General features: G+C 47.4%; 3 protein-coding genes across 7 annotated transcripts; 2 read left to right on the top strand and 1 right to left on the bottom strand.

The window, feature by feature from the left end:
• The first annotated feature begins 615 nt into the window (after positions 1–615).
• Tmem97 (transmembrane protein 97) lies at positions 616–7,813 on the top strand. The gene is made up of 3 exons (XM_003469741.5): positions 616–840; positions 5,383–5,527; positions 6,582–7,813. Exons 1-3 carry the CDS (start codon positions 715–717, stop codon positions 6,839–6,841), a joined length of 531 nt encoding a protein of 176 aa, XP_003469789.1. The 5' UTR covers positions 616–714; the 3' UTR covers positions 6,842–7,813.
• A 103-nt stretch (positions 7,814–7,916) lies between these two features.
• Positions 7,917–14,188, bottom strand: Ift20 (intraflagellar transport 20). Of its 5 annotated transcripts, none has more exons than XM_003469740.5 (6): positions 14,030–14,188; positions 11,052–11,289; positions 10,772–10,900; positions 9,601–9,686; positions 8,771–8,874; positions 7,917–8,331 (listed from the first exon to the last, which is right to left on the bottom strand). In XM_003469740.5, exons 2-6 carry the CDS (start codon positions 11,125–11,127, stop codon positions 8,250–8,252), a joined length of 477 nt encoding a protein of 158 aa, XP_003469788.1. In that variant the 5' UTR covers positions 11,128–11,289; positions 14,030–14,188; the 3' UTR covers positions 7,917–8,249. The 5 variants fall into 5 exon arrangements, with proteins under 5 accessions (XP_003469788.1, XP_013007610.1, XP_013007611.1 ...); XM_013152156.3 differs by having other exon boundaries at positions 11,052–11,231; positions 14,030–14,177; XM_013152157.3 differs by having other exon boundaries at positions 11,052–11,087; positions 14,030–14,169.
• Positions 14,189–14,353: 165 nt separating this feature from the next.
• On the top strand, positions 14,354–26,471 carry Tnfaip1 (TNF alpha induced protein 1). Its single transcript, XM_003469739.5, has 7 exons — positions 14,354–14,604; positions 19,633–19,939; positions 20,850–21,019; positions 21,379–21,468; positions 21,546–21,598; positions 22,303–22,498; positions 23,950–26,471. The coding sequence occupies exons 2-7, from the start codon at positions 19,735–19,737 to the stop codon at positions 24,184–24,186; spliced, it is 951 nt and encodes a 316-aa protein (XP_003469787.1). The 5' UTR covers positions 14,354–14,604; positions 19,633–19,734; the 3' UTR covers positions 24,187–26,471.
• The last annotated feature ends 147 nt before the right edge of the window (positions 26,472–26,618 follow it).

Here is a 26,618-nt window from a genome sequence, read left to right as displayed (position 1 = left end):
CTGTCTTCTGCCGCCGTGAACCATGTCCCCGTGCCATGCCACACTGCCTTGGAGCCTGCCGAGTACGGACTGAAACGTTCACAAAACGTGACCTAAATAAACCATTCCTTCCTTAACTTTGGATATCGGGTATTTTGTCTCAGCAACTAGAGAAAAGTAACTAAGACACTTGTCTTGAGGTTGGTTAGCTTTTTCCATCCTTCACAATGCTTCCCCAAGCCCTCAACTCGCACCGAGTTGACCCTGCGGACAGGGAGCATTATGAAAAGACCAGCCTGCCGCCTCCGACAAACTGAAGGCGTAAGGAAGGTCAGCTCCACATGCCCCATAGCCCCGCACATAACTGTGCGGGCAAAGCGAACAGAAGCAAATAGGTGACAGGGGCCACCGAGAAAAGAACTGCTTGAGCAGCCCAGTACTCTACCCAATCCGCGCCTACGTGCGCCCCATATCTCCAAGCAACCAGATTTCCGCGCAGTACGACCCACTCACGCGGCTCTCCCAACAGCAAATGGGAAGTTCGCAGAACGCGTTGTACTCAGAGGAACCAATGGGCATGCTCTGAAGGAGTCCCGCCTCCTCGGCTTAGCCAGCCATGGAGCGGCCTGCGTGATCTCAAGGGGGCGGGACATTTTGGCGCGCGAGCTCACCGCCTTTCCTCACCTCTGGACTTCTGGTGGGCTTGGTCTGGCTTCTTCCGCCCGAGACCGCAACATGGGGGCTGTGAGCGCCAGGCGCTGCGTGGAGTACCTGCTCGGCTTTTACTTCCTCTCCCACATCCCCATCACCTTGTTCCTGGACCTGCAGGGGTTGCTGCCGCGCGAACTCTTCCCTGACCAGGTGAGGAGCGACGGATGGGTAACGGACGCGGCGGGCCGCCGAGTTTGAAGCCCCGCTACGCGCAGCCCTGGCGCTCTTCGTCCGCCGGGTCACCTCGTCCGCCAGATGCCAGTTCTGTTCCCTTGTCCCTCCCCTTTCCTGGCTCCACGCGCTCCTTACCTCTAGCTTGAACTCGGCGTCTTCCGTCTGCCCCACGCCCACCTCCCCGAGGACAGGCGCTCTGCTCCGCGCGCTCCTCCCCGTGGTGGGCATTAAGCCCCAAGCCCTTCGCGCCGACCAAATCCCTAGCCCCCTTTTTTATTTTTTATTTCTGACATAGGGTCTCGCTAAACTGCGCAGGCCAGACTCGAATTTGAGATCTTTGTGCCTCAGCCCGGCTACTTTGTTCTCTTTAAAATCATTTTTTTAAATCTTATTTTAAAAAAGCAAAACAGAAAAAAGAATAGAAAAAAATAGGAATTTGAGGCACCCACGGTCGCGCCGGTGGTTAGTTTTCAGTGATTGAAAGAAGTACCCTGAATGAACCAGTGACCATTATCACATGTTGGATTCTTTCTGATGCTGATTTTCCAAAGAACTTTAAGATCCCAGTCCTCCCAAAGAAAAAAATCTGAGCAGAATTAGGTCTCTTTCAAGTTTTAGTGTCTGGGATTCCCTGAGCACGCCACCATTCCTGGCATTAGCTGTATTTTCGAGTGGTGAGCAAGGAGGGAGAATGGCAGTCAGGAGGAATAAAGAACAGCTAGTAAGTCTGGAATGGCTAAAGGGAGCAAATATGTTAATTACCAAGTATTAAAGAGACTGTAAATAGACTCGGGTTTGAAAGTCAGAGTAAGAGCAGGTTTTCCTTTCTTTAGGGCAACTAATGGGTAGTGTACAGCTTTTTATTTTTTATTTTTTTTTTTCCTCTCATAGTGTGAGTCACTCAAGGCTGGGCTTGAACCATGTACACCACGCTGGCCTTGAACTCTGGGTAATTCTCTTGCCTCAGGCTTCCAAGTGCTAGAATTATGGGCGTGCACCACCATACCTGGCTCTGTGTGTGTGTGTGTGTGTGTGTATATATATATATATATATTTTTTTTTTTTTTTTTTTTTTTTTTTTTAAAGCATCCCAACACTCAGAAGACTGAGACAGGATTGCCAGGAATTTGAGGCCAGTCTGGGCTACATACCAGGACCCTGTCTCAAAACAAACAAAAACAAGCTACAATGTGCCAACATCATAAAAATCCTATTTAAATATATATATTTTGTTGGTAAAAATTTCTGGTTTGAGTCTAGAATAGCTCAGTGGTAGAATATGTACCTGACATTGCAAGGCCTTGAGTTTGATCCCCAGAACCAAATAATACTAATAATAATAATCGGGTTTTTATGTTTGTTTTGTTTTTAAACATACTAGAAAAGGATTAGGACCAGGCCAGAAGCCCAAATTGAGGTGATGTTGCTGACTGAAGGCGTTAAGGGTCATCCTGGCCTGGAAGGTCTATATCCCTGTTCACTCTTACTGCTTTGAGTGGAATGATATGTCTGTTGCTTCTTTATGGGGAAAATAAAACTTTCAGTCCCAGCTTCTCTTCAGAAAATACCAAAATTTAACATCTATTTTTCCTAGAACTAGAAAAGCATTATGAGAAGTCACATAATGGCTTGGCTGAAATTTGCAAATGAAACTTTTTTCTTGGTCTGAATCAAATCACTTGGAAAAAGCTTTTTTGTTTCTGTTTTTTTGTTTGTTTGTTTGTTTGGTTGGTTTTTTTTTTTTTTTTTTTTTTTTATCAGTACCGGGGATCCGACTCACAACCACCTGCTTGCAAGGCAGGTGCTTATGCCGCTGAGCTAAATCTCCAGCCCTTGGAAAAAGCTTTTACTGTAAAACAGTAAAAGAATTTAGTTGGGATAGAATCTAGGAGGGAGATAGGAAACATATAATTTGCAACTGGATAAATTGCTCCTGTTCAAGAAAGGAAAAACAGGTGCGCATCTGGCTCTAAAATCAGTCTGTCCTATTGAAATACAGGATCTAAGGGAGATCCTATTTAGAAAACTCTGTGTGGTTTGTTTTATTTTGCTTTTTGTTTTGTGTGCTAGGAATCAAACCCAAGGCCTCAGACATGCTAAGCAAGCAATACATCCCTACCCTGGCCAGATGACTCTTAATGGGTAACATGATAAGTTCTCAAATGTGCATCAGATATAAATGGAAACATGCTGAGATTTTACTAGGATTAAATTTGAGCTACATATTAATTTAAGTAATCTTATATGCTGGTCATTGATCTAAAGATGACGTGTATTAAGTCACTGTATCTTAACAGTAAGGTGGGCTGGGGATTTAGCTCAGCGGTGTAAGCGCCTGCCTTGCAAGCAGGCAGTGGTGAGTTCGATCCCCGGTACCGATAAAATGGAAAAAGACCAAAAAAAACAACAGTAAGGTGTAGGTGCTATTGCTGGCTGTACTTTACAGAGAAACAAGCATGGTGAGAGTAAGGGCTGTGCCTGGAGCCAGCACTGGGCCAGGCATGGTGCCTCTGGCTTCAGTATTTCTTCCCCACTCCCTGGAGGCCTGTGCCTTCTCTTCCACTCATGCTTTGTCCAGACCTCAGTCCACCATCATCAGGTGACTTAGGAGAGCCTGGTGATGAGATTAAATTTTGCCAATCTTACCTGTAGCCCTTAGCCATTACAGTGCTATACAAGTTAATCTTAATTTAGGAGGGGAATAACTCTCAAAGATTCTTTACATGTTGAATAAAAAATGAAGTTCACATGGTATAGAATGCCTTTCAATTTTTGTGGTAAAACTTTTTGTGGGGCACCCTGGAGATTCAGATAGGCTCTCACTATGCAGTTCAGGCTGGCCTTTAACTATGTAGCCCAGACTGGTCTCAAATTCATGGTGACCCTCCTCGCTTTGATTCTGTTCTGAGTACTGGGATCCACAAGTGTGTGTCACCAGGCCTGATTTGCTGTAAATCTTTGCAAGCAGGTAGTTTCCTTTAGTTCTTTCTAAAGAGGAAAGAAAGCATTTAGTCTCAGTTGCTCCTTTTACATAAGGTAAGGAAGCAGAGCCGCAGAGAGGGGCAGTGACTTACCCTTTATATGTATTTCTTCCTACCATGTTAATGTCCTGGAAAGAGCTTCGGAGGAAGCAGTGTTGCCATGAATTCAAATTCACATCAAGGACTATTAGAGGTCACTGGTCTAGAAACTGGTTATCTAGCCAGAACTCTCTGAAATTAGTATTTTGCTAACAGAATGCTTGTTTCTGGATATTTGCTCACAGCTGCTTTGTGGCCTCAAGGCCTCTATTTCACAGTGAACCTTAATCTTCCGATTAAAAATTAACAGGAAAGTATTCCTGGACTTAGCATCCTAAAATGAATTCTTAAAGTAGCTTGATTCATCATGTTAAGACACTTACTTGGCTTTGAAGGTATGGGTGCTGGGACAATCATACTCCAAAGCTTTGAGTTCTTATAAAGCACAAAGTGGCAGTCTCAAACTCTACTGCCTCCTTCCTGTCCATGTAGCCACATCAACCTGACCTGTACCCTTTTTACAGTGTAATTACAAGGATGGGGCCCAAGCTAGAGCTAAAAACTGCTAACTCAAGCCTTGCTGTAGCCCAAAAGCTGCACACTTTGGAGCAGTTTGTTCTTCTACAAATAACCTACTGGTTTCCAAAAGAAAATAGAATTAAGGGAGTTAAAAATAAGTAATTCTAGACATGGTGGTGCATACCTGTCATTCTAGTATTTGGAAGGCTGAGGCAGGAGGATCATCATGAGTTCAAGGCCAGCCTAGGCTACACAGCCAGACTCTTGTCTTGAAAAGCCAAAAACAAAGAAAAAGACTAATGAATAACTCATTCACAAGTTGGAGTCAAAGTCCAACATTTACATCGTCACAAGATGCCCAGGCAGGGGTGATTAATTATGACTAATATATGTAGTAGGCATGGATGGAAGTACAACTAATATATACTGATAGAAGTAAAAAATAAGCTACATATCCACAGAAGTTAGATTTACCATCCCTTTAATCACCACCTTCTCCTCACCAAAAATAGGAAATTCAATGTATTTTTCTATCTGAGGGAATATGATCTTTGGAGTTATACAATTGCTGTCAAAGGGAAAATGTCAGGATGCTTTTCATACTTGTCATTTCCTTACAAAAAATGATGTTGGCAGATATGGCACATCCATTCATTCAGCAAACATCAGAATGCCTAAGTGCTAGATACTTATCATTGTTCTCGACAGTGAGCAACACTCCTGCATCTGTGTTGAGGAGTTGTGAACAAATGCCAGGTAGTGCAAAGAAGGGACTGAAAGAGTTGAAGAAAACTTCATACTGAAAGTAACATTTGAATTAGAGCTAGTGAGTTTCTATTCAGTGACTATCTGGCTTGATCACAAAAGCCAGTGAGGACTGTCTGGGGGTGTCTTTTTTTGGTCTGGGTGTCTTCAGGAGCTGCTGAGCTTGTCCTAGCCAGGCCGCTGTGATTTACAGGGCTCATTGTCTTTTTTTCAGGTTAGAAGTCTGCTGAAGTGGTATTCTGCAGAGTTCAAAGACTACCTGATGGAAGACCCCCCCTTGTGGTTTACATCATTTCTGTTTTGTGAGCTGCTGTTTCAGCTGCCGTTCTTTCCCATTGCAGCATATGCCTTCTTCAAAGGTTGGTATATGGTGGGAAGACCCCCATTCTCACAAATCTTTTGGGAAAGTATCTCCAAAGGAAAAAGGAGTTCCTGGAGTTTGCTTGAGCGTGCCATAGGACTCAGTAAAGAGACAGCAGTGTGGTTCAGGCTGATGCCCTGGTCAGCCAGGCTGCACAGCTGCCTCAAATGTCTGCAGTCTCATACACATGAAACCAGCGGCCATGTAAAAGAAGAGCTTACTCCCTTATCCCTCCTCCCCCAACACACAGAATTTATTATTGGCTTTATTCTCCTGCTTTGGATGATATCCTATTGATTTATAAGCAGTAGCATCAAGCTAATCCCTAAAAGGTTTCTCATTTAAATATTTTTAATGTTCACATACATTAAACTTTTTTTTTTTTGGAGACCAGGTCTCACTGCGTAGTTTAAGCTGGCCAGGTTCACTGTGAAGCCCAGCCTGGGCTTGAACTCAGTGATCCTCCTGCCTTAACTTCCCAAGTACTAGGATTACAGGCATGCACACCACACCTGGCTATTTAGTATGTTTATAAAAGTGGCCATACCGGGGCTAGGGATTTAGCTCAGCGGCATAAGCGCCTGCCTTGCAAGCAGGCAGTCATGAGTTCAATCCCCGGTACCAATAAAAAGGAAAAAGACCAAAAAAGAATAAAAAAAAGTGGCCATACCTCTGTACTTGGGTAACCAAGTTCCTACAGCTGGAAATACTGATCCCACACTGGCATCTGCAAGTTATTGGATCCATGCCCACATATGATTACTTCACAGACAGATGCTGCCAGCGATTCCCCTTTGCTTACATTTTAGGCCACACTGGTGGCGACAGTTTTACTGCCAGATGGTTTTTCCAAGTTATTATTCTTCCTCAGTTCTTTGGCAGTGAGCTAGGATCCCAGCTGCTATGTAAGTTTGCATGCTAACCGGCAGAAATCCAGTTTTCTGTTTGTTCTGAGTTTCTGCCTGCAGGGGGTAGTGACTCAATTGAGGAGGGCAGGGTAGAGATGTCCCAGATGATCCATGAACACAGCCATCTTCTCTCCCTCTCTGCAGGAAGCTGCAGGTGGATCCGTACCCCCGCCATCATCTACTCAGTTCACACTATGACAACTTTAATTCCAATACTTGCCTCCTTTCTATGTGACGATTTCTCCAAAACTAGTCGTTTCAAAGGACGAGGACCTCACACTTTCAGTGAACGACTCACCCTCATAAGCATCTATGCTCCCTACTTTCTCATCCCTCTTACACTGCTGGTCTTCATGTTGCGGAACCCCTACTACAATCATGAGGATAAAAGAAAGAAAAAATGAGGAAATAACTGCTGGCCAAGGAGAGAGGTGCCTTATATGGGCATCTTTCAGACTCAATACAGAAAAACTATTTGGAACTCATGGCTTCAGTGGCATTTGAAAACACGAGCAACAATACTTGAGAGCAAGGTGGCACAAGAGTCATGTCCACTTAGCAAGGGTGGGGGTATGTGGGCCATATTACAGGAATGTGGTACCTAAGATCCAGTGCAGGAGGAACAAAGGCAGGACCAGAACACAGACTTGGTAACCTATAAAACATGGCCTGCTTGCCACATTCTCAGTTGTTACAGAGCCAGCAGCCATGACTAAGCCCTTGACTGCAATTCTCTATAGATATCACTAGTCAACCAAATGAATAATGGAATGCTTCAGGCTACTTTAAAAGTAGAAACTATGGATCTTTTTTTTTTTCCCCAAGTTTTCATGAAAAAATTAGAAACTATGTATCTTTAATGGTCATTAAAAATTTCACTTTTTTCTTCTCTACTTCCTAGCCCTGGGGAAAAAGTGAAATATGCAAGAGGTTTAAGCCTTAAGGTTGCCCTTGTGTGACTTTCAGTCAGAAATAGGTTCATCTGGAAAGTGTTTTTGTTTCTGGCTTAAACTGGTCATCCCAAGAATTTTTTTTTTTTTTGTACTTGTAGTAGTCACTTGTAGTCTTATTTCAAAATCTTAGCCTTCCCTATTTTTAGAGACCACCTGAGATAATCCTCTTTAAAGTGTGGCATGTCAAGCTTGACCTGGAAGTATGCTTCCTAAAGGATAACTTTGCTCTTGTTAATACAGTCCTGTCCTTCCTGTCTTGTCAGTCCAGTGCACCCAATAACAGACCTACCTGCAAAGATGGAAAACAGCAGGTTCCCATCAATTCTGTGTTGCCCTTTGTGCTTAGAACCCACACTGCTCTGACTGTTGGTATAGTGTCTGTGATCTGTGTGTGTCTGGTCTAAATAAAGATAGCTGCAGCCACTGCCTGGTTTGTTTTGTAGAACAGGGGCTAGACCATCCAGGGTCCTATCACAAGGGGTTAAGCATATGGCAAGGCACTGGGGAAGAAAGGTAAATCAAACGATTTGAAAACAATAATTTATTGCTTTTCCTTCCAAAGTATTGTGAATTTACAAAAAAGAGCAAGGTTACAGGCCGCTTAGTTCATACTAAGAATACAAGAGGTGAGGACCTGCCCTGTGTGGCCACCAGCAGTGCTGAGCACTGATAAAACTTAATACCAGCTCCCCCAGATTTGTATTACTGCCTTTTGGGGCTGCGCTCCTTACACACCGCCTCATTACACACTTAGGTCATCAGTCAGGTCACTGGAATGGTAGCGGTTTTTTGGTTTGGAGGGACTTTTTTTTTTTTTTTTTTTTTTTTGCCTTCCTGCTATAAAAATGAAATTTTCAGTTCATTTCTGAAAAATAAATTGGTCAATAAATTCATTTTGTTCTGCTTCTACTTTACACAAAGCTTCATATTCAACTCGATACCTGAAAAACAAAATTGTTGAAGCCCTGAAAAGGATGCAATAAACCACAGGCTTAATTCTTCTACAAAAGAATATAGAGGTTTAAATGATTGCAAGAAATGGTATGAGTTCAGGGTGAAGTTAGTGAAGATAAGAAAGAGAAATGAGACAGGTAAAGTCCTTCCCAGGGCCGCTCGTGAGAAATCTGCAGCCCTGGGAAGGGGCCTCTTGTGGAGGGCTAGGCAGCTGTGGGCCCTTGCTATTTCAACTTTCGTGCTTAAAGTACTATTAGAAGGTGTTTGATGTTAGCCAGTTTTCCTTGAGATCAAATTTATTTTTAAAATCTCCAAATCAGGTAAGTGAGATGCTATTCCTCAGAAAATGATGAAGAATAAGATGAGGTGATCATTCAAGGAAAAGCAGAATTTAGTGGAGTAAACCAGGTTTACAATATGACTTACCTTTCCAGCTGCATTTTCTTTTCTGCTATTAGGGCTTGAAGTTGCTGTTGTTGGGCTTCTCTCTGCTTTGCTATAGATTTGAGCAAGTTCCGAGCACCAATGGCCTAAGAAACAGTATTTCCAGAGAAGGTCATGGCCTCATTAACACAGTCACAAAGGGGCCATAATCCATGTCCTGCTGCCAGGCAACTTGAACCACTGGTGTGATACATGCATCAGGCGGCTTTTGATTAATTTTATTAGTGAAAAGACTGATAAAAGTGATCAGATCCAGTTGTACCACCAGTGGTCAAGCGACCTGATGATACAGTCATCACCAGTACTATCACCAGTAGTCCAAGCCACTGACAATGTGTTAAACCCACCAACAGCAGGAAGTCCTCAAAGTGGAGAAGGGCTGTTTCAGAGTTATGTCAGTCTCCAGAGGGGCAAAGAAGGTGCTGCCCCATGGCGTTTGGGCTTAATCAGAAAGATTAACCTACTGCTCCCAAAGTGTTTGATGAGAACTGGCCTGCAACTCAAGTGAGGTCCAGCAGAACTCCCAGAGCCATGCTTGCAAGTACTCAGTGGCCTACAGTGTAGCAACATTCAGCTCTGTATGCTTCCTCCAGACATCTACACCATGCAAGCCTTTCTCCAACTGTGAAAGGAGAAAACCACCCATCCATGCTGATGTGAAGGTCAAAGAAAGTAATGACAAAGTAGACTGGCCTATGAGATCAGCAGGTAAACTGGACCAGAAATAGTGAAGATCTTGTTTTAATCAAATAAGAGAACCCATAAGCAAATTGAGAGGTCCCAGGCCAAGATAGATGACATGCTGATCTTACCTTCATCTTCTCATTTTCTGCTTCTTTTGCCAGTTGGTCAACAAGCTCAATTAGCCCACCAACTATTTTCTGAAACTGGCCAATTTCTTTTGAGGAAAGAAAGAACAAAAAATAAATTATTTTCTCATCTTTAGCATTCCCTTGATGCAAAGAGAGTAGAGCTAATTGCCCCTTCTAGTTTATAGCAAAAGAGTCTGGTGCCTTCTGGCTTAAGTTTCCCCTGCTCAGTGTGAACCTACAGCAGGTGGCCAGGTACCCAGAGCTGGACCAAGTATATCTGGACCCTGAACCACCACCAAGCCAGCCACCTGCTGTTACCTCAGGCTCCAGGTGGATCCGTTCTGACATACCCTAACCCACCCTCCCTCCCACACGAAGCACAAAAAGAGTTCCCAAAGGACTGTCTCAGAACATGTGGCCTCAAGTAGCCATGGACACAACACAACAGGTGTCGGTGGGGGTGGGAACTTTCCACCTGTAACCAAAGTAAAGAGCACCTAGCATTTGAGTGCCAGGTGTTCATTCACATTTTTAATGACCTTGGTAGGCTGGAACCCCACTTTATTGGGGGAGCCTAAGATCTAGCATCTACATAGCAATCACAGAAGATTGGCAGTGGAATCCAAGCAACCTCTCAAACTCCACTGCCCAGGGAGCCCCAAAAGGCTCAGAATCACTTATTCTAGCTAGATCCAGCTCTATCCACTGACACTGATCTTATACCTGTGGGCCAGGCAACTTCTTGGAGATTTCTAGCCCAAACTCCACTAAGTTTGGTGAGGTGCTTCAGAAACTTTATTACGTCTAACTCCAAATAATGGAGAATCTGCCCTAAGAGCACCATTTCCACCAAGAAGTCAAGTCAAAATACCTAACTGCATATCCTGCCCCCAACCACTGGTTCTGCCCCATGAAGTTGAAGGTTTTTGAGCAAAAAAATAGGGAAAAAAATTGTAGATAGCACATCTAAAAACCCCTCCTGTTCCAATGTTGGCTCAATGTGGGGCTATTGAGGGCATCAGAAGAGGGGACGGAATTCAGGTCAGGCTCAACCTCCATGGAGTCAGCAGCTGCATTCTGCCAAGGCTAAGAGCTGCAGGCAGGAGCTGGGGTGGAGCAGCTGGAAGTGATCAAAGATGAGTGATGTCCTGTCTCCTGCAAAGGTACTCACTGTCCACAAAGTCCTTGCACTCTTCCTTGAGCTCTATGGTCTGCTGCGTAACCTCTGGGTCCAACACTCGCAGCTTATTCAGCTCATCAAAGTGCAACCCAGCTTCACCCAGGATGTCTTTGGCCATGGCTGCAAAGAAAACAGTCCGAACACCCAGTCATTTCCCATCACCCAAGGACATGTCTCCAGCCCAGGCCATGCCTTCCCCCAGACACCAACACCCAAACCCCACAAGTTCCAAGGCCCCTGTTTTCCCTCTGTCTCCACCTCTCAGCCTCACCTGTTTCCCTCCGAGGTTCCCTAGGGAAGTTCTGCTCTGAAGGGGTGACAGTGGCAGTCAGGAGGAGGTGTGTCATAGGAGCAAGGGTCGGGAAAGAGTAAAGTCCAGTTGCTTGGCACAGACATCCTTCATTCAACACACATTTCTTGAGTGCCTACTACATGCCAGGACTGCTAGATGCTGGGGGTACAGAGATGAATGCCACATGATGCCCGCCCCGTAGGAGCACATAGTTCAGCTGGAGGAAGATAGACATGTAAGCTGAAAAATACGCTGCGTTAAATGCTTTTTCAGAAACATCAAAGGAGAGCAGGAAGAGGACAAAGCAGTTAAGTGAGTGGCATCTGGCCTAAGTTGTGAACTAGAAGCATGTTTATAATCCCCAGTTATGTACCCAAAAGGACACAAACAGGTTTGCACTGGAATAACACAAAAAACAAAAGAAAACTTGGATGAAGTAAAACTCAGAGGTAAATATAAGCCAGATGTGGCAACCCATTCAGGACCCCTGTTGTCTCAGGAGCTATTCCTATTCCCCATTCCCCCATTACTGTTCTCTATTCCTTTTCTCCAATACATTTTCCTTAAAAAAAAAAAAAAAAAAAAACTGTCCAGAGGTGCAGGCATATTCATGTGATCCCAACACTTAAGAGGCTGAGGCAGGAGGATCACCATGAGCTCAAGGGCAGTTTGGGCTACATTGCAAGTTCAAGGCCAATGTGAACTACAGAGTGAGACCTGTTTTCAAAAGACTAAAAAAGAAACTAAAATGTAAAAAACAAGAGCAAAAAAATTATGGTTAAAAAACAAATCACAAAAAATTAACGTAATATTAGCTAAAATATATGCCAGAATATACTGTACAGTTTCTGGAATTAGGAATGCAAGTTGGGTCTCTTATCAGAAAACAAAAAGGAATGAAGTACCAGCAAGAACGTACCAAGTAAGGAGGCCAGGTAAAGGCGTGCCTAGCAGAGAAAACACCATGGACCTGAGCCCAGTGTCACTGAAAGGGCCTGTCCTGCCAAAGAACGGAAGGAAAAAGAATGGTGCTAGAAAAATGGATTGGGGCCAGATCAAAGAATCTGTGAACCAAGGTAAGGTGTATAGATTTTTATCTCAGGCAACAGAGAACCAACAAAGATATCTTCTGCCTCCCCAAGTCTTTGGCCCTTCATTCCTGGTCCAAAGGATGCCTCAATTCTGGAAGAAACACTGCTTCAACTTCCACTGCTTCCCTTCAAATGAGTCCCTGCTCTGGTAGTGCAGTGAAGAAAATGCCTCTAGAAAGACAGTAAACAAACAGCCACTGTGATGATAAGATGTGGAAAAGCATCTGATGCTATGTGAATATGCAGCATGACAACAAAACTCATACAACAGAGGAGTATCAACAAAGACCTACAAAAGTGATGCTTGGGGCTGGGGATTTAACTCAGGGGCATAAGCACCTGCCTTGCAAGCAAGCAGTTGTGAGTTCGATCCCCAGTACCCCCCCCCCAAAAAAAAGTGATGCTTGGTTGGACATGGTGGTACATGCCTGTAATCCCAGCACTCAAGAGGCTAGATCAACAGAAGTTCAGGGCCAACCTGGGCTACCCAGTGAGGTCAAGACCATACTGAAACATAGCAAGACCCCATCTTAAAAAACAAAACAAGTAAGTGATGTTTGAATAAAGACATAAAGGATGTCCAGAAGTTTAAGTGACAGCAGAAGGAGATATTCTACGCTGAAAGAAAATCGTGGGAAGAGTCTGAGGCTAGAGGAAATCTGCCCAAGAGCTTAAAGGCTAGTGTGATCAAATGGAGAGAGAAACAGGATGAAGCCAGAGAGGAAAGCTAGAGTTGGATCATATAGGGCTTCAAAAGCCTCAACAGTAAGCTACATCCTCAGACATTTGGGGGCAAGGGTGTTGGGGACTGAACCCAGGGCCTTATGTGCAAGGCAGTGGCTCTACTACTAAGCCACATCCCTAGCCCTTTTTTTCTTTTTTGAGACATGATCTCTCACTAAGTTACCTAGGTTGGACTTGAACTTGCAAACTTCCTGCTTCAGCCTCCCAGAGTGCTAAGATTACAGGCACACACCATCACATCCAGATGAGTTTGGATTTATAACAGGAATGGCAGCTGGTGGGTTCTCAGCAGAGTAACTATCAGCTTAAAAGATCACTCTGTCTTGGCCTAGAGATTATACTGGATGGAACAAAAGAGCAACTACCTGATTCCTCACTGCAACCCTAGCACCTTGCAGGCTACCTGCACATAACTGGCACTCAATAAATGCAGAATGAATGACTGTGAAAACAGGAAGCCATTAACAGACTTGCAAGTGAAAACAAGTGTTCCGAGTTGAGACGTTTTCTGAGTTGAGTTGGTATGGTTAGTGATGGAATGACAACGTGGGGGTTTGGAGGTGAGTAAACAAGAGAATGAGGCATGATTCCCAGAAATCTGGCTTGGACCAAGTGTATGGCGGGAGAGCATAGTTTAACGAGATGAGTAAGATGGAAGAGGTATGTAAACAGAGGTTCACAGGAGAAGACTTCGAGACTTTCCCAACTCCCCACCACCCACGTGACTGAGCACTGGAAAATAGTGGGCGCGGGGATCCAGAACTGAGCTCCCGAGGCATAGACACGCTTTTGGTGCCTCGGTTCTCCCAGATCCATGCTAGGCACTACGAACAAGATCCATCCATGGGATGGATCCACCTGGCAAAAGTTAGAAAAGGCGGAAGCCCAATTGCTGGTGCTTATCCCCTTGTATTACCCGAGCAGCAGTTTCCTCATAAGATCGTTGCGAACATCAACGCACCAAGCTTAACTAAACTGGGTTTGAAACCACTCCCTAAGAATTTCGTAGGGAAAACGTTCACGTTTCTTTTGACCTGGGTTTGCCTTTACAGAGCGGGAGCCTGTCTTCATCCCCTTCGCCCCTAATCTGCCCGCATCCTCCGACCCGAAGTCACGGCCTACCTGTCGACCCAGTAACTGCTGCTGTTGTGGGCACACAGCTCCTCTCTCCTGTACGCTGCAGCCAACCCGCCCGCCTCGGCAGCTGCCACGGCTACAGGACCTGTTTACCCACAACTTCACGCCAGACACCGGAAGCACTTACCCCCGCCCATCCCACAGAGCCTATTGGGAAACAGAGTCCAGGAGCTGCCTACAAGACCCAGAGACCTTTGCGCCAACAAGGTCTCCGGAAGTAGTTGCCTTGTCGTAAAGAGGGGCGGGGTGGGGGTGGGGAACTGGGCATTCTGTCTCCGCCCGCAGAAAAAGTATTATGCATGACGGGCCTTGTAGTCTCAGTTTCCAGCGTAGGCAGGGCTGGCCTCTCCGCCGGGAGGAGTCGGCGGGCGCAGGATATGAGCTCACAGTCCGGGATCGCGAGCGGGCAGGTGGCCACGGGCCTGGGGCGGTACGGAGTCCCCTTGCCACTCAGCTGAAAGCAGAAGAGCCCCCGGGACGGTGAGAGCTACCTACAGCCGCCGTAGGGAAAGAGGTGTTCGAACCCCATGCCGGGACCTGGGCAAAAGCCACGGGACAAGGTAGGGAAGGTGGAGATTTTAAATCTTCCACTGAGGGGTGAGTGTCAGTTGATGTTGGTTTTGTGAGAGACGGCTGCGGGCTGGAAAGGAGCCTACACTGGCCACCAGAGAGATTGGTTGTTGCTGAGTATCCTCAAGACCCTTTGGATGAAGCCTAAGATTCACCGCAAGATTTCTGCTCGGCCCCGCGGTCTTTAGCCAAGAACTCCCTTTCACCCGCCGCTCCCCATTATTTGACGGATTTGTGGATCCATTTCCCTTTAGGACCTCACCTCCTTCCACCGCCGCAGTTATTTGTCTTTTGTTCTGCTTGGGTCCCCATTGGCTTCTCTGCGTGAAACACGGACCCGCCCCCAGCCCTAGCATCCCCAAATAGCCACACACAGAGTCCGGAAGGAAGAGCGCTGAGGCTACTGGTGGAAACTTCATTCTCGCTGGAATTACTTTCTGGGGCGTCACCTGCCACGGGATTCCTGAAACCCATTGGTCTGAATGGAATCAGCCCTTACGTCACCCGGGGTTTAAAGCAATTGCTTTGTAGGAAAAGAATAGATTAGTTCAGGATTTGTCTTGGCAAGCCTTCCGCTGAGTTCCTTTGACTTGGCAAGAGAGTGTGTATTGCTTTTGGGGGCGTGCGGTTTGGGGTTTGGATTTTGGTTTTTTGTGATATTGGGGATTGAACCTAGGGGGAGGTCTACCAGTGAGTTGTATGCCCAGCCCTTTTCGGCTTTTATTTTGACACAGTGTCTCACTAAGTTGCTCAGGCTGGCCTTGACCAGTCGCCACCAGGTCCAGCTGTATGTGTGCTCTCTTTGATCTTAGGGAAACTGGAACTGAACACAGAAATATCTTCTTATGGGATATTTAGTCTGCTAAAACTTGTTCAGAATTAGACATACTCCTCTAGGGTGGGCAAAGAAGGTCAGGTGACCTCATACCATTCTAGTATAGGTTAGTCATTGGGTAGTTTCTTGTCTCCTGGACAAACCACTAAAGGCACAGGACTAGCTCCGGCCCTTGTTGAGCATTCTTCCCAGGGACCTACCTAAATATGTATGTGCATGTGCAGTGTGAATGTGTGTGTCTCACTAGAAATTGACCTTAGGACCTTTGCACTGAACAAGATCCCCAATCCTTTAATATTTTTTCATTTTGAAATTGAACGGCCAGGTGTGGTGGTGCATGCATTGCAGGAGGTTCACTGCAAGTTCAAGGCAGCCTGGGCTACATAATGAGTTCAAGGTTAGCCTGAACTACAGAACAAAACTGTCTCAAAAAACAAAACAGGAGGCTGGGGATTTAGCTCAACGGTATAAGCTGCCGGCCTAGTGGGTGCAAGATGGTGAGTTCGATCCCCAGTGTATAAAAAAAAAACAATCAAAAAATACAGTGCTACTGCACTAAAGACTTGAGGGGAAATTTACCTTCAAGCAGGGTAAGGGATAAGTCACTTTTGAAGCTGATTGCCTGAGTTTAAAGCCATCTGGGCTACCATATTGAGTTCAAGATGGGCCTGAATTATTTAGCTAGACACTGTCTTAAAAAAAAAAAAAAAAAAAAAAAGAAGCGGGGGGCAAGGGGAGTCCCACTAAATCTCTTGAATAGCCCAGGCTGAGCCGGAACTTTCAATCTTCCTGCCTCAGCCTCCCAGATTACTAAAATCACAGGTGTATGCCACCACACTCAGCTCTGTATAAATCTCTTCAGGAACAATTTAGTCTGATAAACTGACATGTTGAAAGCTTAAAATGTACCTGGCACTGTTGAGGAGCAGAGAGCAGTAAACTTGGGGAAACCAGTGCTATGCCTCCAACTTGCGCTTAGATTATGAGCAGCTGGAAATTCTGATGTTATGAGTGTGAAATGAGGCAATTTGACTTGTTTTTCCCCTGTCTCCATTACCACTGCTCTGGTCTGAGCCTGTGTCATTTTTTCCCAGAACCACCACTTCCTCTGACCTTCCCATTTCTTCTCATGCATCTTTACAGTCCCTTCCTTACTTAGCCACAGTTACCTTTGCTAAATATAAAGAAATCAGACCACATCACTGCTTGAAGCCTGGCAGTTGATTCTTCATACTATATTGCAATTATATCACAATTAATAAAAAACCCAATGCTGAGGGGCAGTGGCAAATGTAATTCCAGCACTCAGGAGGCTGAACTCAGTGATCCTCCTGCCTCAGCCTACCAAACTCTTTACTGTCATCTACAGCCTGGTTTCCCCAGCTTTGCATCAAACTACCTGTCCCCTGCTTTCTCCACACTAGGAGTCATGTTCTTATTTCTGCTCCTAAAACTTGGAACAGAAGGTTTGTACTTACTCTTCCACCTGGAATACCAATGTGCCACCTTCCCAGAGGCTTTTCCTGTCCCTCTCTCTAAATTACCACCTGTTCCTAATCACTCTTCTTATCACTGTTCTCTTCATTGCATTTATCAGCTTACACCTTTCACAATTGTCTGCTTGCTTCCAAATATATATATATATGTATTTTTTTTTTTGAGCCATAATCTTACTATGTACTTCAGGCTAGCCTCGAGTTAACTTCAGACCTTCTCCCTCAGCCTCCAGAGTGTTGGAATTACAGACATACACCATCATACCTAGCTTGTTTCCTTCCTCTAGAATGAGGAAAATGACTCTTTGTATTTGTTCTTTGTTCCCAGTGCCTGGCACTAATGTCCTTTGGGGATTTTGTCTGTTTGTTTTTGGTTCTTGGTTTTTTTCCCCTTGTCACAGCATCTCACTATGTATTCCTCTATGACCTTGAACACAGAGCAGTCTTCCTGCCTCAGCCTCGTAAGAGCTAGAATTATAGGCACCACCATGCCCAGCTTTGTGATGTTCTTTAAGACAAGGACAGCATCTTTGCATGATTCCCCACTGATGCCCACTTGTTTAACATAGTAGGCATTCTGTAGTTCTACTGCTAAATGAGTCAAATAAGTCATATACTAAATGTTTAGACTTGGTTTATACTTGGTTTACAGCAAGCATGCAGTGAATGGTAACTGTTGTAGGTTTTTCTTCATTGAGTTTTAGTGGGGGCTTTTGGGTTTTTTTTTTTTTTTTTTGCTACTGGCGATCAAACTCAGGACTTCACACTTGCCAGCAGCAGGTGCTTATGCTGCTGAGCTACATCCCCAGCCCCTCAGTGATTCTTTAGATAGCCAAAATAAATGTTTGTCTTACAATATTGCTTTAAGAACCTCTACAGATACCAACATCCATGAATGCTCCACCTTCTCAGCTTCCCAGTGCTGAAATTATAGACATGCGCCACATCCTGGCTTGTTTCAAATACTTGCAGCCTACTATTGGTTGAACCCACAGTTCTGGGACCTAGAATAATATAAATGACAAGGTGGTGGGGTGTGGCTAAGATGTAACTTGTGAGAGAGACTTCCTCATCTCTTGGTTCTGTGAATTTATTTTAAATTTTTATTTGCATTTGTTTCATGCTTAATTCATTTCCATGCTATAAGTTTTTTCTTGCTTACTTTATTGTGGGCTTTTTCTTCTGCACAACTTCCTTCACTGGTTTTGTTCCTTTTCAGTCAGGATGGTCTCAGTGTGGCAGGGACAGTGCTCCAATGGGTTAATGCAACCATGAGCTCTTTAAGTACTCAGCGTGTCTTATGTACCATGTTCACTAGGATATGTTCAGTGACCAGAGAATCTACAGCTAAACCCCAAGTTCAGCATTACTCTGCATTTTTAAGCATGTGCAGCAAACATTCAGCGCTCTGTCTGGGCCACTGACCCTGTCTGGCCCCATTGTTTGGCCCGGGCACACCCACCAGCTCCATGGAGTTGCTTCTTTAAAGTGACATCCTTCATATACTTGGTGGCTTTCGGATATGCGTAGCTTTGATGGCCTGGGCAGTTTCAGGTGTTCTTAAAGTGAGCAAGAAGATTTGACTGTCTTTGATTTGCATGATATTGTGAGTTTTTCTAGGTCAAGAGCAGCAAACTATCTTCCCATATTACCTCAGGCCACTTACAAGAAAGCTGTGCACTATTACCCTGTTAATTCCTGTGCTGTGCATGGTGGCACTCTCTCATAATCCCAACACTCCAGAGGGCTGAGGCAAGAGGATTGGAAGTTGACACCTACCCTGGGCAACTTAGTGATTTAGCAAGACTTCATCTCAAAATATAAGAAAAAAAAATTTTTTTTATTTTTAAGGGGTGAAGATGTGGCTCAGTACAGAGACCCTAGATTAAATCCCCAGTACTGCCCCCCCCACACACAAATTTCACATAACCTTTTTTATATTTGTCATCTGGTCTTTCTGGTCCTTTCTCCCATTCTCAGTGGGAGGGAAGAGAGGAGAAGATAGGGCTAGGCTCCCTCTTGGAAAAAGAAGCAAAAATAACCATTCTGTAGTTATTTTGCCTTGAAAACTGGTGACAATTTCAGGAACCAGGGGGCAAGGCTGGTGCCAAGAAAGGAAAAGGCCAGGAAAGCCAGTGGGTGCCCAGGTAACCTCTGCCAAGCACACTGGCCAGCTGCCTGCAAGCTGTCTGGCTCCATCCTCCAAGAACCACACTCTCTTTCCTTCCTGAAGCCCGGCTCCCTCCCCTAATGCTAACTAAGCCCTGGCCAGGCTGCCTCTGGGCTGTAGTCTTGAGGAAGGAAGCGCATCCTGTCCTGCTGGCTCCTGGGAGGCCCTAGGCACGCTGGACTCCCTTAGTTGGGCTGTGGTCTAAGTGTAGGTCTCTGCAGTGAGCTGTTCGCCAGCCCCTCTCTGCCTCATTCCAGAGTTTGCCTGTTCTCCGCCGCCCAGTTTTGAGCGGAGTCTCAAGCTGGTGATGTAACCACGGCAGGGCTCTGGGAGACCGTGCTCCTGCTGCAGAAAAGGGAACAGCTGCAGAGCCTTTCTTCTGGGTGCCTAGGGACTGAGCCTGCTGGGAGTGCTGGGCTCCTTAAAGAGGGGTCACTGCAGCCAGAGCTCCCACTGCTGTCATCCTGCCATTTGAGGTCGCTGTTCCGCTGACTTCTATTTTTCCTCTTGCTCCCAGAGTTGAGAGTATGAGGCTCTGGCCTCACCTGTGACCACTTCCACCACAGTGGAGCCTTCCAAGCCCACCTCCTGTCGTGTGGTGATCTACCTGCAGCGGGAGATGTCTGGGGACACCTGTTTGTGCCCCACCTCAGGGGCCAAGCCCAAGCTAAGCAACTTCAAAGGAGGAGGGCTGGGCAACAAGTATGTGCAGCTCAACGTGGGCGGCTCCCTGTACTACACCACCGTGCGGGCGCTCACGCGGCACGACACCATGCTGAAGGCCATGTTCAGCGGGCGCATGGAGGTGCTGACTGACAAGGAAGGTGAGGCATCGGGGCACGGAGGACAGGGCGGGAGCAGAGAGGGCCCTGAAGAAGTGACTTCAGGACTGGGTTAGGCCTGCTGGATCTGGAGTCCAGATTCACCTTTCCCCTTGACAGAGTGTAAAACTTCTTCGCCTGTCCTTAGGAGCCTCAGAGTCCTTTGAACGATACCTAGGATGGGCCGGGAGTATAGCTCAGTGACACGGCGCCTGCCAGGCAAGTGCAAGGTCCTGAGTTCGACTCCCGGTACCAAAATACATATGTATATACGCATAGAGTGTCATATGCTTATCTATTTTCTAGAGAGAAGAGCCATTTGTTTTTTGTTTGGTTATTGCTTTGTTTGTTTTTTGTGATGGTACAGATGGATAGAGTGAACCTAGGGTCTTCAGGCTTAGCTGTATCCCCAGGCTTTGGGCTTGAATTTGAAATCCTTCTGCCTCAGCCTCCCAGAATGCTGGAATTACAGGCACGTGCCACTATGCCTAGCTTCATACCTTTTAAATATTCATATCGGACTAGACTTGCAGTGATGGCAAAGCTTTTAGGACTTTCAGTGACACGGCCTGTGTGTGCCATAAGTTTGCCACCTCGAGCCTGAAGTCTCCAAGCTGTCACTTGAGTCTGAGCAGAGGGGAGAATGCTAAGGGCTGGTGGTCTCTGGGTCACCAGGGTGGGCTGCAGCTCCTGAGTCAGACCTTCATGGGCCTGCGTCTCCCGAGGCACACAGCTCTTGCGTGCAGGGAGGAAGGATGAAGGCAGCCATGGACCCTAGGTCCTTTCTGTGTCTGTCACCTTGGACCTGGGCTGTATATCCCTTGCTGCCCACCACCTGCCTGATCAGGTGCCCTTTGCCTGCTTCCGAGGCAAACAGTAACTCTGCGGGGCCTGTCTGAATCCCTGACTCCAGGCTGGATCCTTATAGACCGATGTGGAAAGCACTTTGGCACCATTCTGAGTTACCTCCGGGATGACACCATCACCCTCCCTCAAAACCGGCAAGAGATCAAGGAGTTGATGGCTGAAGCAAAGTATTACCTCATTCAGGGGCTGGTGAACATGTGCCAGACGGCCCTGCAGGTACGGGGGCAGGGGTGGAGGGGCCTCATGCATAGGGAGCTACCCCCCCCCTTCCTTGTGCTGGCAGTGAGGCTGATGGGCCCACACCCGCTAGGACAGTAGGTGTGGCTGTGGTCCAGCAAGCTGGTAGCCAGGTGTCCCACTCAGCATGGTGAACAGGCCCTACCTCAGTCATGTGCCCGGATGCGCAGACTTCAGATTTCCTAGACAGGCGCCTCCACTTGCTAACAGGCAGTGTCTGTTACCAGGTGCTTCACGAACTCTGTCTGTCTGTCCTTACCAAGTAGGGGGTAGCTAAGGCAGAGGGGCGCTGTGGGTGCCTGGCTGAGCTCTCCGCTCTGTGTGTGGGTACCACCCAGGACAAGAAGGACTCCTATCAGCCTGTGTGCAACATCCCCATCATCACGTCCCTGAGGGAGGAGGACAGGCTCATCGAATCCTCCACCAAGGTACTGGGAGCTCGGAGGGCGGCGGCCTGGGGCTGCCAGGGCCTGGGGCTGGTGCTCACTGTCTTCCCCCTCCACAGCCTGTGGTGAAGCTGCTGTACAACAGAAGCAACAACAAGTACTCCTACACCAGGTAGGGCGGGGCCTGCCCAGGGGGCAGCAGTCGAGAGGCTAAGCGGCTGGCTGGCCACAGGCCCGAGGGAAGCCGCTCATACTCCTGGTGTGGATGGCATCTGGGTCTTAGACTCGCTTATGCTAAGGGGAAGAGGAGGGAGGAGAAGGGGATTGCACAGAGGCTTTTGGGATTTGGCCCGGGGCCCTGTGGAGTATCAGCAATGGGACAAGAACTGCTCCCTTCACACGTGTCATGTCAGGATTATGCTTACCAAGGGGAGGAGGGTGTTGGGAAGCCAGTGGGCCAGGAGTCCCCCTAAACCTTCTGGACTCTTGTACTGACTTTCCCTGTGGCCACCCTTAGATACACAAGTCTTACACTCTCTCCATGGTCCCCGTAGGCCGGCACATTGCCAGGGTCACCCCCAAGGGAAGAACACCACCTACTGAGGGAGCAGTGTGACTCATCCTCCAGCTTATGGAGAGGCTACTCTTCCCTCACTTCTCTCTAACACAACTTAGAACCAGCTCAGTCCCTTTTCCTCAGACACTCAGATTCCAAGGGTGCCCCATAACCCTGTATCTCCCTGCCCCTCGCCCTCCTGACTTGTCTTCATTGACTTGACTTCAGGGTGATGGGCATAGTGGGGAGGGGAGAGCCATCCTGCCCCAGCAGCGCCCCCTCGTGCCAGAACCTCATTCCAGGCCCGCTGGGTTTTTCAGCAACTCCGATGACCACTTGTTGAAAAACATCGAGCTATTTGATAAGCTGTCCCTGCGCTTCAATGGCCGAGTGCTCTTCATCAAGGATGTCATTGGTGACGAAATCTGCTGCTGGTCCTTTTATGGCCAGGGCCGTAAGCTGGCAGAGGTGTGCTGTACCTCCATCGTGTATGCCACAGAGAAGAAGCAGACCAAGGTATGTGGCCTTGTTCTGCTCAGGGGCAGGACAGCAGCCAGAGCCCTGGTGCACAGCACCATGCTGCCCAGCTGAGCCCTTCCCACAAGATCCCAAAAAGGCCTCACATTCTGTTCTCTTTCCCAACCTTGCTCTGTGGTGTTCTCCTCAGTTTCCTTGTTTGCAAACAGCGGAATGAGAGCATGAATTTAACAGAGATTTGGAAATGAGACAGTGCTTAGAAAAGCAGTGTGGCGTGGGGGACATCACCGAGCTTTGGAGTTAGAATGCTGTTCCACGCCTGATCAGTCACCTTAGCTCCTGCAGTTACCAGACATTTCACAGGTGACAATTTCTACAAAAGCAGCCCTTTTCTACCAGGAAGCAAGCAGGGGTCCTGGCCAGAGGCGCTGTCTCCCCTGAGGGCCTGGGCAAGTTGCAGTCCACCTGGGGAGGCCGAGTGGGTGTGAAGGGCTAAGGATATCGAGGCCCGAGCAGCATGGTCTTGGCCCCCAGGTTGCTGCAGGCCTCTAGTTGTGTGGGAGTCTGCTGAGGCTGAGGAAGGACTGCTGACAGGTGGGGAGCCTGCTCCCCATGCAGGCTTTGGCAGTGGGATCAGCAGAGAAGGGGAGGAGCGAGAAACTTAGCACAGGCTCCCAGTCACGTCAGTGGGGTCAGGGCTCAGGGCTGCTGAGGTGTGGCAGTGGTAGTGTGTGTCCTGTCAGATTTCTAAGTGTCTTCCTGTGCGTGAGCTCCCTCGACCGCTCACAGCATACCTGCAAGGCTGGCAGGCCAGAGCCGCCCTTCTCCTCTGCTAGATGAGGGCACAAAAGCTCCCTGTGGCGCAGCAAGGTTGCTAGTATAACTCTGAGGCCTTCACTGCCGTCCTGTTTCTCTTCGACAGGGGGCGAGGTAAGCAGTAAAAGGAAATGGAATAGCCAGGTGCAACATAAAACCTAACGGGGGGGTTGTAGCTCAGTGAGGACACCCTGGACTCAATCCAAAGTACTGCAAAGATAGACAAATAAAAACAGGGATCGGAGCCACTGCCCCGGCTGGTGTTGATCTACAGGTTCCTTCATCAGCCTCCCAGACAGCAGGGATTATAGGTGTGTGTTTCGGGTTTATTGGGTTGGTCACTGCATGTCAGGCGTTTGGTGAAGAGATAGCTGTTAACCATCACTTGACATCCAGGAACTGCAGCCCTGAAACCTTAGCCCCAAGTTCCCTCCCTAGTAAACGGGAGTGTTTAGACGAAAGCCCACTGCCTGGACACCTGGAAGGCAGTGCCCCGCGAGGCTGGTGTTCCCCTTCGGTACCCTTAGGCCTGAAATCTCCTCACACCTCCTCCAGACCCACTTCCCTCGGGAGACTGCCATCTGTCGCTCTCCTTACACAGCAGCACAGGGCCAACCCCTGACACTGCGCCTCACTGAGGTGAGACCTCACCTGGCCCCACACCCTCACCCCAGGTGGAGTTCCCAGAGGCCCGGATCTATGAGGAGACGCTCAATGTCCTGCTCTACGAGACTCCTCGAGTCCCTGACAACTCTCTGCTGGAAGCCACGAGCCGCAGCCGGAGCCAGGCCTCCCCTAGTGAGGATGAGGAGACCTTCGAACTGCGGGACCGAGTGCGCCGCATCCACGTCAAGCGCTACAGCACTTACGACGACCGGCAGCTTGGCCACCAGTCAGCCCATCGTGACTGACAAGACCCTAGGGAGGCCCACCCCAGCTGCCACCCCACACTGCTGCTGGCTGTCTTGCTGCAGCACCTGAAGGCATGATGGGCCATGCTGGGCGGTCAGAGGGCCTAGGCAGCGAGGGGCCGTGGCTTGTCCTGGCCCCAGGCACTTCCAGATCTCTCTTTCTACACGAGGAGCTGCTTCTGCTCTGGGGTAGACGGTCTGCCCCCCCTCCTCCCGCCAAGAACATTCCCTTAGCCCTTTGCTCAGTGCCCCCTTCTCAGTTGAGGCCCACCAGAAGCTTTATTCTAGGCGGCAAGGTGGCTTTTGGTGCTGTGGAAGCCCAGACTTTAGCAGAATGGAGGCTTCTTTTTTCCTAAGGTGTCTAAGCACAGGTTTGATGATTTTTTTAAATAGTTTAGGAAATTAACAGTTTTAAATCTAATAAAGGGCCTAGACATTTCTGCTACCCCTCAGAGTGCAAGGGCCCTGGAGAAGCCAGAGCCTTCAGGCCGTCTTGATACCTTTGGGATCTGTCTTTGAAGCACTTTGTACTGATATTCAGGAGGTTTGTCATTTACCCTGACCGATGTCTTTATGATCCTAATCTCCTCTAGCAGAATTAGTCTGAGGGAGGGGATAAAGAGGAAGCAATAAAAAAAATCCTCGGGGCTGGGGATTTAGCTCAGCAACGTAAGCACCTGCCTTGCAAGCAGGAGGTCATGAGTTTGATACCTGGTACCGAGAAAAAGAAAAAAAAAATTAAAAAAAGAGTTAAAAAAAAAAAAATCCTCAAAACCAGGCAGTTGAGCTTTGCCAGCCTGGCCAGCCAAGAGCATCAAGGAAGGAAGAATGTAAAAGTTGGGACCTGTGGTGTGAACAGCATTCTGTGAGGAGACATCTCACTCCCATAGCTTGCAGGGACCAACAGGATTGCACCTTTGGATTCTGGTCCTCCAGGATGCTGTCCTCTCAGGCCATAATGCCAGAGGCTGGTAACAGGTGTGGAGCTAGGCACCAGGAAGGCCATAAACCTGTGAACCCCGCACAGTGCTGGCATGGGTACAAGTGGCCGAGGCTTGTCCATATGTCTGCCCTCCCTGACACCCGTGCTATTTACTTGTTTAAATCCTGGCTAGGGAAGGTGGTTGTGCTCAATGGTGAGTCTCTGGGCAAAGGAACCATAACAACCTATGCCCCTTGAAGACCTTCATTCCACTTGCTAGGTCATCTGGCCGTGGGATGCCGCATGCCAGCCAGAGTGCATTCCCCCTCAGGACTTCGGTTTTGCCCCCTTGCTTGGCCTGGCTCCCAGCAGACAGCGTATTCTCTGCAGAGGAATGCTGTCAGGGAGGGAGCAGTGTGACCATGGCCAGTCTCACACTCTCAGGAAGGAACACGGCTGCCAGACTCGCCCATCCCTAAAACTGCTAAGTGGCTGCTCACAGCAGATCGCAGGGCCTCTGGAAAAACACTAGCCCCAGCACTGGACACTGACAAGGGCCCAAATGACAGGATGGGCAAGGCAAATGTGACTTACTAACCAGGCATTTCTTGTTAGTCACACTCTTGAATGTATAAATAGCTCTCAGGCCAGGTGTTAATAACCAGCTACCAGTCTTCCAGCCCTCACTGGAGTTAAAATGACAATCCATTTCTTTGGCCAGATTCAGGCTTTGGCTTTGTGGCTTTACTAGAGACTGGCATGCCTCAGCCTCAGGCCAACACACTTATTTTCTCAGTGGCCCTAATCAAGCCCTTTAATAAACTCCCAGCTCCCCCAGGTATTTTCATGCTTGTCCTTCAGCCTCCGCACCCCCTCACCTGCTAATTAGTCTTTGTCATTCAGGCCTCTGCCACAGCAGTGATACCTACTTTTAATCTTGAGAAAGCACAGTAGTTGGTCTGGGCATTTTTGTTTTCTGTTATCTCCAAGATCTTAAGGAAAACACTAACACTGAACTGACATGATCTTGGCTTCTTTAATCAGACAGTTTGGGGGATTTCTTAGCCCCATTCAAGAAAACAGCTCTTGGCAGTGTGAATTTTTGAACATCAGCCAAGCAAGGGAGAAACAAAAGAATGGATTAAGGCCAGACTTGCTTGTTGGTGTCTGAGAAAACTGGAAGCTTGCTGTTAACACAGACCAGTGCTTGTTTTTGTTGAGTTTGATGTGTGACCATAGTCTGCCTAAAGGATGGCACAAATCCTGGCAGGAGAGAACTTTTCTTTTGTCACATAACTGCAATCCTTTGTTCATAGTCTGAGGGAAGTGAACACTAACTTGTAATAAAACTGTTATACTGCGATGGTCCACAGCCGTGTTTACATGTGCACAGTGGCTCAGAGCTCAGAGCTGCGGGTTCAATTCTCACATTCGGTTCCCATATGACTTCCTGTTCCAGCTAGGTCATAAGAACTACACGAGAGTTGGAACTGCAATTTTAATATTAATT

This window comes from Cavia porcellus, unplaced genomic scaffold, assembly GCF_034190915.1.
Source record: "Cavia porcellus strain 051 isolate PalLab524CR breed Dunkin Hartley unplaced genomic scaffold, mCavPor4.1 scaffold_6, whole genome shotgun sequence".
Lineage (NCBI taxonomy): Eukaryota > Metazoa > Chordata > Mammalia > Rodentia > Caviidae > Cavia > Cavia porcellus.
Note: the sequence above shows the minus strand (reverse complement) of the source record. Positions and strands in the feature narration are given on the sequence as shown.